We start from the raw sequence: 15,795 nt of genomic DNA on the forward strand, positions 1-15,795 counted from the left end.
TTCTAATTTTGTTTGCGATAGAGGCTTTATTATTTTGTTGAGTGAGCTATCGTGGCCCCATAAGTTCAAACTCATGAAATCGTTGCTTTGTGCCAATAATGTTTGCACACCGCTACAATTATAACAAGGCTGCTTCTGCATATCATTATTATCTATGTAAATCAATCTCTGGTAACAACACCCCCAAGTGAGTTTTATGATTTTATCAGCAATTTCTTTATGGCCGACAGCTTTTATCAGAAATTTAATTTAAGTTTTCCTAAAAAGGTAGTATGATATTGAACATGACTGGTTACATTTTCAATATTTTGCATGTACATTTACGTTCTCACCGCACATCAGAAATTTAAGGGATATTCATTTTTAGCCTAATTAAAAATATGTTAAAAATGTAAGTCTAAATTCAAATAGTGATATTTCATATGGAATTAATTGAGATTTTTCATCCTTTAAATTTTTATTTTATAGGACACTTTGCACTTTTTATTGTCTACAAATGTGATACCTTAACTATACTGTACGTGGGATAATCATAATTATGCGATTGGTTTTATACCGATTTTCACATTATATATCTTTGATGTATATAGAATTAATTTTTGCTGCTTATTTTATTAAAATGGAAATAGATAATACTGTATAATCTAAACAAAACTAATGTGGGTCTCATTCAAATAACAATTGTGATCTTTTTGTTTATTATTGAATTTGGATGCAAGCTCTCAACTTGATCGATATGATCGGGTTATTTTATTGCTACCAAACAAAGAAACAAGGCAGGACTTTTGTCAATCAAATGAGCAAAAGACTTCCTATTATTATTATTATTATTATTATAGTTATTTTGATAGACAACATCCTATTGTTATTGTTGTTATTGTTGTTATTATTTAGACCTGATGATTTCTCCTTTCATGGCAAGAGAGAGTGTGCTGAGGCTACCCTCATTCTCCACTTGCACGCCGGGCATCACGACAGCTCTACTTCCTACAAATGCGTCTTCTCCGATGTTGATCTCCCCGAACTTCACCATCCCGCCTTCTCCTTCATATATGTGCCCAAAGAGCAGAGCTTCTCTTCCCACACATGCTCCATTCCCAATCTTCACCATTTCAGGGTTCATCAATACTCCTGTGCTGTCCACGTAGGCCTCACGATCTGTTTCGACCTCTGCGCCCATCAACTTCATCCACACCACAAACCAATATGAACCACTAGTCATGTCCATAAAATAATCTCCAACCATAGTTCTAATGGCCTGCCATGTGCTATCCATTGTTACCCTTTGACTCCATATGGCCACCGTTTCACCTGCTTTCTTCCTTCCCACAAGCACGTATTTGGCAACAACACATGCCAATGCTGCCACAATACCTGAGAGAAGCCAACACAAAGGAAGCAACCAATGGACTGGCAGTTTTTTGGCGTTTTTTTGTTGAACAACCCAATTCAGAGGACCAAAAATTGCTAAGCCCACCACTAAATAAGGTAAACCGGTTTGTAGCAATGGTTGAATGAAAATTGCTGACAAGGTTTGATACCATGTTCTGGTCAAGCTCACTTCTTGCAACATGTTTTTTTGTGCCGTCGGTGTTGCCGTGGGACAATTTGATAGATCTATCTTCACATCAGATTCCTCAATAAAGCTCCTTAAGGCCTCTGGGAGCGGCTCTTTATTTCTTAGCTTCTGACTAATCTCATAGACCAAGGAACGACCATGATCAATAGAAGCACTTTGGGAGCTTGAAGTAGCACGGATGACGTCGAGTTCATGGCTTCGAAGATAGGGATTAAAATCTAGTCTCTCTGATTCTTCAGCAGGAAGTATTTGATTAATATTTATCTCTCCAACATCAATGTATGGGAACTTATCCTCATCCCATGGTTTAGTGCAGTCTAGCACAACTTCACGAGAGGCTTCATTATCTGGTATTGGTTGGAGTTGTACTTGAAGAATGTATTGAACCCCACTTGGAGAATTCACGCGTTTCTGAAATTCGTCAGCAAGAAAAAGTAAAGGGCGTGTATCATTTTCATCCCTCGGAATAGCACCTGTCTCCGGTGGAAGTATATCTTTTGGCTTTACCTTGCCTGAATCTTCACTAATACTCTTGTCATAAGGCCGCAACTTGAACTTCACATACATTGCCTGTCCATCTGTAAAGCGGATTAGCCGACAGAAGTTTGAGTAGTAATGCAATTCGGTGTAAGAGTTAGCATGCCGAAGAGAATTCCATACTGCGTCACGAACATGTGGGAGTCGCTTGACAAACTCCTTTCTTGCATCAAGCCCACAAACAAGCCAGTGTGTGAAATCAGCAATAGTGCGAGCATAGAATGCAGGGCCTGTTTTAAGTGTTAAGTCATAAAGAGGACACTCACAAGTAGGTCCTTCAGAGAGTATCTTTAAAGCTGCACCGCGAGCATCGATCCTTGCATCGTCATCAGCACTCAAACTATTGCTGTGCCTAACAATGATTGCGTATCTTTTTCCCGGCTGAAAAATCTTGTGTAGAGGAAGGCCTTCTATCTTGTTGTATAGTTTTAGGTATCCCTTTCCGCTAACCCCAATGCGATGAAAATATCTTGCTTTAGCTTTCAAAGTTGTCGCAGCCAAATTTGCAGCCAAATTGGACACTAATTTCTTGTATCCCATGTCCATCTCCTCTATCCGTTCATCCAATGCATTTATAGAGTTTCTACTAGCAACTCGGGTTTGAGATCCAATGTACACACCGCCCTCTTGGAGCGTGGAATTCGTTGGAGCAATTGAAAGTGCACCCAAAATGACATTCTTTTGAATAGTTGAACCAGGGAGGATCAGGCTTTGACTCCCAACAACTGAGTTATCCTGAATCTTGACTTCTTCACTGAGATACCCATTAGAAGAATGGAACCCGGTAATTATCCGACAAAAATCACCAAGATGGGCCCCGGTACCAATTGACATTAATTTTGGGTTTGAAACAGGGTTGATGGCTCTGATAGAACAGTGCTTGCCAATTTTGGCACCTAAGAGACGTAAATACACGCAAAAGGCTTCTGTTCCTGTTAAAAGCTTTGCAAATCTAAGGTGGCAAACAATGGTGATTCTATGTCGAAGCCAGATTTTGAAATGGGTTTGGTTTCGACTACATGCCAGGAGTCGAGTTAAAAAGCAAGTGAGAGAGCTGAGGATAAGACCATGAAGCAAGTAGCCACATGAAAATGAAATGGCGAATATAATGGAACTTGATGGGACAGAAGAAAACATGGTAGCATATGCTATGATGGTAAATGGTATCCAATGGAAGGCCCCAGATAAGCAAATAAATGAGAAGTGTTGAAATGATGGGAGTTTTGAGAAGAACCTTATGTACAAGAAGTAGACAATAGCAGCAGCAAGGGAATTCAGAAAACCAACCAGATAGATTCCAACGAAATGGTTAATAACAGTAGATTCAACTTCACTGGCATCAACAGGCAGGACCGCATTCTGAAATATGATTAGAAGAGGCATTATTTAATATAGTTAAGAGTTTTAGTTATCTAGCTCACTAAAGTTAGATTAAATCTTAGAACCATTTTGTTCATGCCAAAAATGTAAACATGACTGAGTTTTAGTAAGTACAAACCCCCCAAAGTAAAAGATAAAACGCAAATAAAGTTCAACTCCCAAAAAACATACATACAAGTGATATGGTAAAATGCACTACAAGTGATAACAATTGACATTTCCATTAAAAAAAAAAAAAAAGGAATCTTAGTTATTTAAAATATGCAAGGTGTTGAATTTAAAATTTTCTTGTAATATTATTCAACATTAGAACAAACCTTACAAACATTTTTAGGCCTTGTCGTTTTGAGCACATGTTGGCCCGCTTCAACGTTTTGCAGAGGTTGCACCTCAATGCCTTCTCCAACAATACTTCCTTTTTGTAAAACAGCATAAGGCCCAATGGAAGAACCTTTGCCGATCCTAATAGGCAAGAAACTGACAAGTCCATTCTTCACCTCATGGCTTTGGAGCAAAGCTCCTTCTGCAATAACAACCGTATCTCCAATTGAAACTAGAGATGGGTCTGTGATGTCAACTGTATCCAGCAAAACTCCAGGTCCAATTCTTGCGCCAAGCACCTCAAACCAATATTTCAGGAATACTGTACCTCTAAGATGTACCGCCAGAACTTTCGAAGAGATTTCTTGCATTTTATAAAGTGCCCACCACTTGATGAAATCCACAGAATAAATGGAAATTTCAGGGGCAAGGGTATAATTTGGCCTCAGGAGAGAAGTCCCGAACAATGAAATGCAAACACAGGTGGAAACAATGCAAAGGATCCAAGCAAGAGGCGCAAAACTCAAGGAAATTAAATAATTTAACCAGCATATCCCATCTACTGATTTACTAACACTTTGGATGAAGCCCAAAAAGGCAGTGATCGATAAATATGCGGGAAAAACTAGAATGATAGACACATAAATGAGTGCTAGGATCTGGAGGAAACGAATACCAAATTGGCGAGATCTGGTAACATCGACAACCAATTCAGAAGAATCAATCTCCAGTTCTGCAACATGGGATAGATTATTCACAAGTTGAGGTTGAGACTTCAATAGAAGATTCTCTGAGAAATTAGCCAACTCTTGAATGCAAGACGCAGTGAAGACATCGATAGCTGCCACGGGCACTCCCAGGAAATCAGAGAGCTTTTGAGTTGCTTTGACCACACCTATTGAGTCAATTCCATATGATGCTAGGTTGTCTGTAAGTGAGATGTTGTCAATTGGAACACCTGTCTGCTCAGAAATAAGCCCCTTCAAGAATTCCACAATTTGTTTGTTGCTGATTCTTGAAGCGCTTAGATTTTTATTTGACACTAGTTGGGGTCGAGGCGTATATCCTTCCCTGCATGTTCCTGTAGTGAATGATCGTACTAATGTTTTCTTTGTCAAAAGTGGTTGTGGTGCAAAGTTCAACGATCCATCTATAAATTGCTTTAAGCATTCAAATCTCTTGATCTTTCCTGAGGTCGTTTTACTAATGGTTCTAGGCTTGACTAACTTGACTGAAGCAACAGTGACTCCATGTTCCTCTGCCACACGAGTCTGAATTTGCTGGATCACATCTTTGCCTACTGGTTTTCCGTCTTTTACTTCTGCAATCACGACAAGGCCAACCTGGTCGGAACCATCTGGAACGGAAATTCCCTTCGCTGATAGAATTTCCTCAGGGACTCCAATGACAGCACAACACCCTGGACGAAGAAGCTCACATGAGCTTTCAACTGTTTTCTCAACATCTGCTGAGTAAATATTTCTTCCAGCAACAATGATAAGATCCTTGATTCTGCCAGTGATAAACAACTTCTGCTCTATTATACGTCCCAAATCTCCAGTTCTTGTGTAGTTACGTCCAGGATGATTTTGAAGCTTATTCCTGAAAGTTTTTTGACTCAATTCTTCCTTCCCCCAGTATCCTATTCCTGCACTTGGACTACTAATCCATATTTCTCCCTCCTTTCCATCTTCTTGAAGCTCTTCACCAGTCTCTGGGTCAACTATTTTAATGTCCATATCGGCATCTCCTGGGTGAACATACCCGCAGCAAACTCTTGCTTGCCAATCAACAATAATAGGGTAACCTTCTCCAAATGCACAACAAACAAACACACAATTTTCTGCTAAGCCATATCCGGGAGCTGTCACCTCCCGAGATAAGCCAAAAGGACTGGTTAGTTCAATAAATCTTTTCAAAGTCCTTTGTCTCACTGGCTCCGCTGCAACCATGAGAAAAATCATAGACGAAAGGTCTAAATTCTGAAGTTTATCTTTGTCACACTCCAACCTTCGAATCAATAACTCGAAAGCAAAGTTAGGGCCAGCGCTATGAGTTGCTTGATACTTGCTGATAGTTTCAAGCCATAAAAGTGGCTTCTTGATAAATGTCATTGGAGAGAAGAGAATAGCCATACCACCACTAACAAGAGATGTGAAGAGTCCGCCAATAAGCCCCATGTCATGATACTGAGGAAGCCAGCTCACTAGTACTGTTTTTGAGGTGCTTTTATATTGTCTTCGCATCAACTTCACATTATGAATGAGCCCCCCATGAGTTATCATTACTCCTTTAGCATCGCCAGTCGATCCTGATGTGAATTGCAAAAAACAGATATCATTAGGTTGGGGTTCAGACTGATCAGCTAGGCATTCCATACTCAGGTTCTTGAAGTTCTTGACCCACGAATCAGTGTGTAGCCATGGAAGATTAGGCCACCGAGCTGAAGCATTCCCACCTTTTCCGCTTAGTGAGATTAAATTTTTCACCGACCCTGCACGGACAGCGGAATGATAAGCTGTTGTTGACAAAATTGCTACTGTGCCACATGATTTAGCAATAGTTTCAATCTTCATAAGTGCTTGCCCACTTCTTTGCATTGGGTCTGGGGGAAGAACGGGAACTGGTATGACTTTAGCTCTTAGACATCCAAAGAAGGCATCAACGAAGTCTAAACCAGGGACGTAGATCATTAAAACCCTGTCTCCAGGTTTGATAACTGGTTTTTGACTCGTTAAGAGCTTTTGAGCAATATAATTGGCATTTGAGTAAAGCTCTCCATAGGTCCTTTGGCCCATCACAACCCCTTCTTCATTAATCCAAGTGTAGAGACTTTTGTTTTGAGTGACAAAATGAGTTCCCCAGTACTTCAAATAGCTACTCATATTAGGCAAATCAGGAAATTGTATTCCTGGCAATTCGCCTAATTCTTTTGGATCATTTTTCGTGCTGTTCATTTGCAAGGGAAACAAACTCTGCAAAAGACATGCTTCTAGTAAGCACATGTCTGGTATAATAGCATGAATATCTAAAACTCATAAAAGCTGCACATGTCCCAAATATTGATTGGTTTATGTGTGCATAATGCCAAATTACCTTCGTGTAAGGAAATACTGGCAGATCACTGTTATTCCCAAAGTTCTTGCAGACTAAAGCCATAGCATAAGATGCATTTCTCTCTGTAAGCTCAAATGCCACAAGTCCACCTACAAAGTAAGTATTCCTCGAACCTTGAAGTTCTAATTCAAATTTGTCATAGAAACCATCTTTCATATCTGCATTCAAACTTTCAAAACTTAATACACTTACTAGGTGAAGGAAAACAAAATAAACAATTGAAAATTGAAATACCTTGACTGCTAACATGAGGGAAATACTTAAAACGACGTTGAAGAATAACATTCTCAACTTTTCCTCCGATGGCTTCTACTGCATTGATCGCAAGCTCGGTGACAATTGGTCCCTTAATGTCATCAGAGTTGCCATATGACCATAGCAAGAATATATCAGTGTCAGCATAGAATTTCTGCAACGCAACTGGATTTCCGATTGTGCTAGGATCTTCCATAAACTCACTAAAATAATAAAATCCAACAGGCATATCTTCGAGCCCTTTAATCTTCACAACAGTAGTGTAGTAGTCATTTGTCTCTACTTTGCTGAATAAATCCCTTTCAAGATCACTGACATCCATGACTTCCATTTCATGCTCTGCTGACAAGACTTGATCATTAGGAATCTGGTGGGACAAAGCCACAAAAACCTTGTGTAAATAAATTTACGAGCAATAAATTTACATACCTATGGAAGCTGAAGGTGGGGATCTATAAGTTCTTCCATATTTTAATGGAAAGTTTCCCGAGATTATAATCTTGTCAAACTCCATTGTTTTAACTTCATCAAAAGTCTTGACATTAACAATGACACCTTCAAAGTTGCGTCTAACAGCCAAAACTTCAGTGTTGCAATGAAGTTTCAGTGGAAGTGCATCAGCAATCTTCTGCCAAAGACTTGTATATCCACCTTTAAAACGTCTAATTTTTCCAGCCATTGATGTTCTTGTAAATTCATGAAGATATGCGTATGGCATATCTTGAACAAACCCATATCCTGAAGCAGTGTAACCATAGGCTACGGATTTAGGAACAAATTTGAGTCCATGTCGCTCAATATATTTTGGACTTAAGTCTGAAGTGAGTTCAGTAACAGCGTGGACCCCAATACGATCAGAATTCTTTACCATTTCCTGTTAGCAAGCAAAAGGAATAAGTAGGTTTCAACTTTCAAGTCATTATGTGGAATAGGCTAATCGTAGAGACGTACTTGGATCTCCAATGTAAGTGACATCACAGATACATAATCATCTGCAACGTTAATATCTTGATATTTTCCTGTAGAACGCTCAATAACAGCAAGCTTGTGGGAATCCATTTCTTCTAGCACAGACTCTGTCTCTTTTACCAAGTGAAAAATGACAGGAGCGCTACTTGCAGCAAGAACTTGCCCGCCTAAGTCATAAACTTTCCCTGTATAAATAGATTCAACATCTAGTCAAGATTCAAGTATTAGTGACATGAATCAACTGGTGATTACTATCAAGTTTTACCTTCAATTTCCACTGATTCACACATGCCACCAACTGTATGATGCTTCTCCAACACGGTCACGTCTTTATAACCAAGCCTGCATAATGCATAAGCAGCTGATAAGCCACTTGGACCACCCCCCACTATCCCAATTCGAGTGTTCACTGGCAAGGATGGATGCAACTTGGAGAACTGGTCTTCTATTGATCTTACTGGATCCATCTTCTCTGGATTCCAAACTTCTTGTCCTTGGAACCTATTGGGATCACTCGAGAAACTCAGTCCCAGCAACTGGAGTTATGTGCATAATGTCATTGAAACCTTGCGTTTTACAAAGGCCCAATAGTACAAAAGAACATGGAGTTAACACTGTGCAAAAAGGAGAGAAATAACAAGAGAATGAGTAGTTGATTCTAGAAAGAGTTGTGAAAATTTAAGATGAAACTAAAACACATTCATCCTAAGCTGAAGCTATTGTAAGAGATAGATTTTATGATGTGAATAAAACGCATATCACTATTAGATAAAGTAAAGACTCGAGATCAATCTTCTCAAGAGTACAAGTCCTTGAAATAAATAGAAGAATCCATTGACAAACTACAATATCAAATGATAGAAAACATGCTACAATAAGAATTAAGTGAAGTTTGAGAAAAGGAAAAGGAAACCAAAAGAAAAGAAAGAAGAAGCCTTATTCTAGTCAAAATATGTTGCTTCCTTTTGTCATAGAAAGTTGCTGAAACCCAAATGCACAGCTTATTTGCCAGAAATACGAAAGAAAAAAGAGAACTTAAAAGAGATTATACCTTTGATGGTGTATCCTGCTTCTTCAGGATTTGTCAGCCGACTTGGCACATTGCGTATTCCTGCAATTACAGGACCACTGTAACCATAAAGTCGTAAACCAGAACATGGAAGGCGCAGTGAAACAAGCAACAAACTTCTGTGAAGACATGTATGCGATGAGAAATGTCGAACTGGCTATCTTCAGCATCAGTTACTCCGCTGTTTGTTACTTTTTCAAGGCTCTACTTAATGAACGATCTCTTGAAGGCAAATGGTCCCGTATATAGGATAACGAGGGAAAGATAAATGGATATATTAATTAATATGAAAAAGACATCTACTGGACAGAAAACTAACCTGAGTGATGAAATTACACGAAGTGGCTCCAAGTGGATGCGAGATGACAAATAAGAAAAAGTAATCAGGCGAGCAAAAGAAAAAGGCCGTTGCTGCACTCATGGGATTGAGGACCACCCTGACTGTCATTATATATATAAAAAGAAATAGGGTCCAAGGTCGCCTGCCGTCAACAAGCAGAGACAAAACCCAGTACGGTTCAAATTTGGCGGGTCTCTTTCCTTCGGGGACTACAAGAATATCACCGTCTAACAGGCGACGAGATATTCGCCTCTGATCCCTATATATTCTTGACAGCATTCGAAGAATCCGCCCCAGCAGTGACAAATGACAATTTCAGTATTTCTCCTATCAAAATCCATACGCAGCACACTGATTATGCATTTCTTGGGTGCGAATAAAAATTCTTAGTTGGAATCAATGATTTAAAACTCGGAGGCCGGCAGATTCTCCGGCTCGTTTTCACTGGTTCATCCGCTTTCTCATTTGAAAAATAAGAACATGAAAGGAATAACACCGAAGAAGGGAAAAAAGGAAGAACTTATCAGAAAACAAGAAAGAAAACTTACATTATCGAAACGAATGAGAGAAAAAACCCAATAAAATTAGAGCTTGACCAAGAAAAACGAAAAGAAACTTTAAGATGACGTAGAACAAGAACGCCAGATGCCCCTTGGAAGGAAAAAAAGGAGAAAGATAGGATAGGCTGATGCTTTTGGCTCTGCAAGACGAGTTGTTGAAGCCACTGCACTGTAGAATGAGCTGGAGAAGCCATCACCAACTTTGATTTTTGAATGACGGTGCTAGACTACCACCACCGGAGTAAGATACTCTGTGCAACACCATAAAAGGTTAGTCCGAGAGCGAAAACTACTTTTTATGCAATCTAGGGACGTGAAAATTGAAAAGAAATCAAAACCTTGCATGTGAAGGCATGCATCGTGCAGTGAAGTGATTTTGATAAAAAAGGTTGTTGCAAAATGTACTAGTGCACCAGAAGCGTAAAAGAACAAAAAATTACTCCTATTTCAATATTATTACTTGAACTAGTTGACTAAATTGAATAAATAGTTATTTATAATAAATAGGTGTTATCTTTTTTAAAATATTCTTGCTAATTAAGATTATCTTATAAATATATATAAATATAAGAAATAAAATAGATTGAGATATTATAAACAAAATAAAAATCAAACGAATTTTTATGCTACCTCCGGTCCTTAATATAAGACCTTGTTTGACTTTTATTTTGGTTCTAAATATAAGATTATAATTCACTTTATCTCTCATATTTATATATTTTTTTCTAAGGTAATCCTTTCAATAATAGTAATTTAGCCAATACACTTGATTAATAAGGATATTTTAGGAAAGATACTACTTATTTATTACAAATAACTAATATAACTTCTTTTCTTAATCTTCTCGAATTAGTCAACTAGCTCTTATAATTAGGACTGAAGGTGGTATTAAGAATAAGAGGAAGTATATTTTAAAGATATGGTAGTAAAAGATTATTCCAATAATTTTATCATTCTGGGACTTGAGAGTTAAGCCAGGTTTTGTTTTTGTGTAGCTTGTTTGTATCTATTTCCAAATTATAAAATAATTTCATATTATATTTATATTATCATAAATATATAAAATACTCCTTCGGTCCTTAATATAGGACCCAATTGTTGAGGTAGTTTTGGTCCTAAATATAAGACTCATTTCTCATATTTATCAGTTTTCTCTAAATTACCCCTATGGATACTCCCTCAATCATAATCAAGTAGAAGAGAGGGGGTATTAAGAAAGATAATTATGGTGTTTTAGGACAAACGTGTCACATTTCTTATAATTAACTAACTTACTTAACTTCTTTAATATAATCAAATTAGTTAAATGAGTTTTATATTAAGAATAAGAAGAGTATTATTTTTATTTAATTCTTATTTCACCAGTCGACCGGTTCAACATAAGAACCACAAATCGTTAGCTTCTTCAGTTCAAAATTCAGTATGGCTTTTAAAACATCCGTAAGTTCCAAAACCAAGAAATTGCGCAGGAACGTAACAGGGGAGTGACCGCCCCAGAATGAGTCGATAACTTTTTTTCACGGTTTGGAAATTGAACCTAAAAATAAACAGATTCTCATCACTTATGCCATACAGTGTCCCTTTCCCTGTATACATTGAGTGAGCATCACTTCAGCGATGTATTTCAAATAGAAATAATGGACTGGATTCATATTTACAGAATAAATCTCAACCGTTGAAATTTGATTTAATGATAAAAACATTAAGTGCCTGTTTGGTTCACTTAATTTTTGGCAATATAATGGAATATAATACAATGTAATGTAATAGTAATCACATAAGTTTGTTTGGTGCATTATTGAAGAAAGATGATGCATAGGCATAAAAACATTTGGTTGGATTATAAAGAACATGAGAATAGGTAAAAAAAATATCAAAAGACAAAATTACCCTTATTTACATATACAAATGTATATATAATGATTTAAAGTTCTCTATTTTTTCTCCAAATATACATGATGACCCTATATATCCATATATAAAATAATAAGTTCAAGCCAAAAAAAGAGAGTATATAATACACAAACAAATATAATAATATGTATGTATGCTTTCCCATTACCAGATTCTCCCTTGCAACTAATTAATATATACATATATATATCACCAAATATGTATCAACCATTCAACTAAAGTTTAGTAATAATATGTAGCAGTGTGTGCAATTGCCAATAATAGATCAAAACTTCCATGAAAGCAAAACAAAAAGGCTTTCAAAAACTGGAATTTTAAGGGGAAAAAAGACGTGACTTTCAATGTAGAAGAAACATAACAGGGTTAATGAATGAAATATTAGTCTGGCAAGGGAAACGATGGCAGCAGCAACAAAATGGTTGCTGATGGAGATGATAACAGTAACAACAGAGATAAAGTAGCGATGACTTCTGTTCCAAGGTGATAGCAGTAACGACAAAGACGGTAGGAGTAGCGGCAAAGAGAATGGCTAAATGGGTAGGCTATCAATAGGGTTTATCTGTGGACACGTTGGTCAATTTTAAAAATTATAATGGTAATATTATCTTTTTAGCTTGATTACAAGAGGTCTGCATCTCTGTTCATCAGTCTTAGTAGTGTAATTCAGATACATTCATTTGATGTAATTTCTTTTACATTATATAAGGTTATAAGTCCAACTAAATGTATGAATCACCTCATTACACAAGGATTACTTGTAATCCTCTCTCATGGAATCCAACCAAACGGGCTGTAAGTGGTGAGAAAATAGAGAGGAAAGTGAGTTGTTTCCATTTAATTGGATAGACCATGAATCACGGAATTGAAATGGAATTGAATTCATAGTTATAAATCCATACGATCCTAAGTTCTTGTTGAGAGTAGAGAAATCAATATTAATCACAGGATAACTTTTGGAATCATGCGGAATATGCTTGCGTTTTGCATTTTTTTTTTTTCCTTTAAAAAAGGAGTATATATACATAATACGAACCGGCCGTTGAATTTACAAGTGTTAGTTAATTAGTCAATTAATGTTTAAACCAAAAATAATAATAATGACGATGATGACGCAAGTCTGGGATCCTGACACGAGAACGCTGGCATCAATGACACCCCCTTTCATGCAATTTCTCCTGTCATATCCCAATATTATATAAACGTATTGTTATGGTAATACATAATTTTTTTTTTTTGGTTTTGCTATAATGCTTTGTCCAGTGTTTCACTTGCCACTCCCTACCTGCAAGGGAGAACGAGGCTTTGGTGCCAAAAGACTAATTTAAGCTAATTATAAGTTTGCAATTGATCTGACTTACTATCTGATATTGGAAATAAAAGAAATAAAATAATTGGGATCATTTTAGGAATTTGCTTTTGCGTGTGGCGATGATGAATGAAAATGACTTAATATATATAAAACACGGACGAGAGCTTGTTATAAAGTCAAATAAATAATGACGGTGAATGGTATGCAAAGGATGCCTTTTGAGGAAAATGACTTCTGATGAGAGTTGAATTAAAAAAGGTTTGGAATGGAAGACCTCTATAGCGTTTGGGAGATGCTACGTGGCGGGGGTAAAAAGTGAGAAAAAGCCATGGCCTTGCATGGCCTCTTGATTTCTGGAGGTTTGTTGAAGTAGTAGTATAGGATTCTAACAGCGGACCAAATTTAAAGCCAAAATACATAGCAAATTAATCAAGTAATTGTGCGTAATTAGTGGGAGAATGGTGAAAATAATGTGAACAGCTGGTAACATAGAGCTGGTAATATAGCAGGCTCAACCCGCCAACCCCTATAAGGTGGCAGGTTGAATTGAAAAAAATAGGAATTATTTTGATGCAGTTTCTTTCAGCCCACACCTACAACTCGTAGCCCATCACAAGCTAGCCTACCAACCTATTTTTATTTTTTTACAATTTTTATTTTAATAAGAAAATGTTTTATTATTTTTTAATTAATTTACATATAACTTTATATTTTGTTAGAGACTTCAATTCTAAATTTAATTTCTCATTTTTTTATTTTTTTATCATTTTTATACTAATAAAATAATTATTAATAATGATTTATATGTTTATATTTCAACTTTTCATATTAATTTAATTATATAATTATATAAAAATATAAGAATAAGAAGAATTTAGTCTATAAAAATTATAATTTAATTTTAAAAATATTAAATGTATGTGTAAAAAAATTTTTAAAAAAGGATAGAGGTTGGCGAGGTGGGCTGACAAAATATGAGCCTATCAGGAAGCGGTTCTTTTGATACTAGCCTGCATGGTCCCGAGCCCGTAGCGGGTTGACTTTTAACTAATGGGTCAACCTGTTTTACACCTCTGCTCCTTTGCGTGGGATATGTAGGGACGACTAGAGCTGGTAATATGAGCCAGTCTGCCAGTTACGGGCTGGTCTGTGGCAGACCTGAAGACCTGCAGTTCGGTCTTTTTAGGACCGCCTTCTGGCAGGCTGGGATTTTTCCAACCCAGCCCGCCAGGCTAACCCACCAATTTTTTTATTTTTTTTCTTTTAATAAAATTTACTCAAATTCCTAAATATCTAAAATAAAACATGCAAATATAGAAATTATAAAAAATAAAACATAGGATACAAAGTTTAAACTTTCAAATATCTCAAAATATTAAACATGATTACATAATCCATCCATCCAAAATGATTTGATAAACAACCAAATTAAAACATAAATCCAAATTAATAGCGGTACAACACTACAAGGTTACAAATATAATGTGTCAAGTGTTCAATTATGACTCATGACTTCTACACGGTGCGTTCTATTCAAAAGAAAAATTTAAAAAAAAAAAAGTAAAACGGGCTAGCCTGCCAGCCCTATGAGTTAGCCCGCTGTGGTTACGGGCTTGGTGGTTACGAGTTCAAAAGATTCGTTTTAAAACAGTCCTAATTTTTATCAACCCAACCTGTTACTTCTTAGCAGGTTGGCAGGTTGGGCTGCTTACCGACTCTAGGGACGACATGGGACGGCCGAAATAGCCCTTCACTTTTATTTTATATTACTTTGGCAATACATGCAGCTGCAGGTTTTATAACTCTTAAGACGACTTTGTGAAACACTGACGTAGCAGGGCTCATGAACGAGTCGGATAAGCCAGGATTAGGGATATGATGGAGCTCTTTGTGCAAGATAATTAATTCCCCACCAGTCAAATAAGACTCGCGCAACCGGCTGGCGACTTTTCTTGAAAATGACACGACCCAAAATTTCATTTCGACTAACCCAGAAAATATATAATTGTTTCAAGTCAATGTAAGCGATAAATGGAGTCGAATGTGTTGGGTGTCGCCACTTGGTACCGCAGGAGGGAATCGTTACTGTTGCTGCAAGCTAAAATGAGTATGGTGACGAGTGATTACTGCGATTACGTTCGTCGTTAAGCAAGACGCATAAAGAAAGAGCAAAAATGAATTGTTCCTAAAAGAATTAAAAGAGGCATGTTTTGCGAAGATTTTGCCTCTCATCTGTTAGACCGCAGAGATCATGTGTTTTGTGACTTTAAGCTTGAAGAAATGATATGTTGTGTTCTGGAGAATCATTCGTATAGGCATCAGTTTGAATTCAGCATTCTATCGGTTTATGTAATGAAATGGGCTAAGGACAATTAAAACCAAAAATGAATATGTGTTGAAATGGGAGGACAGAGCGGCCAAAAAAATGCAGGCGAAAGGAGAATG

At 37.0% G+C, this 15,795-nt stretch overlaps 2 protein-coding genes across 2 annotated transcripts; both read right to left on the reverse strand.

Moving 5' to 3' along the window:
- Positions 1–886: 886 nt before the first annotated feature.
- LOC114736418 (uncharacterized) lies at positions 887–6,702 on the reverse strand. The gene is made up of 2 exons (XM_028924234.1): positions 3,814–6,702; positions 887–3,475 (listed from the first exon to the last, which is right to left on the reverse strand). Exons 1-2 carry the CDS (start codon positions 6,700–6,702, stop codon positions 887–889), a joined length of 5,478 nt encoding a protein of 1,825 aa, XP_028780067.1.
- A 107-nt stretch (positions 6,703–6,809) lies between these two features.
- On the reverse strand, positions 6,810–8,625 carry LOC114736419 (uncharacterized). The gene is made up of 6 exons (XM_028924235.1): positions 8,424–8,625; positions 8,141–8,343; positions 7,619–8,063; positions 7,169–7,528; positions 6,914–7,092; positions 6,810–6,824 (listed from the first exon to the last, which is right to left on the reverse strand). Exons 1-6 carry the CDS (start codon positions 8,623–8,625, stop codon positions 6,810–6,812), a joined length of 1,404 nt encoding a protein of 467 aa, XP_028780068.1.
- Between the last annotated feature and the right edge of the window lie 7,170 nt (positions 8,626–15,795).

Source organism: Neltuma alba, unplaced genomic scaffold (genome assembly GCF_004799145.2).
Source record: "Neltuma alba isolate B1F8T4 unplaced genomic scaffold, ASM479914v2 tig00013334_pilon, whole genome shotgun sequence".
NCBI lineage: Eukaryota > Viridiplantae > Streptophyta > Magnoliopsida > Fabales > Fabaceae > Neltuma > Neltuma alba.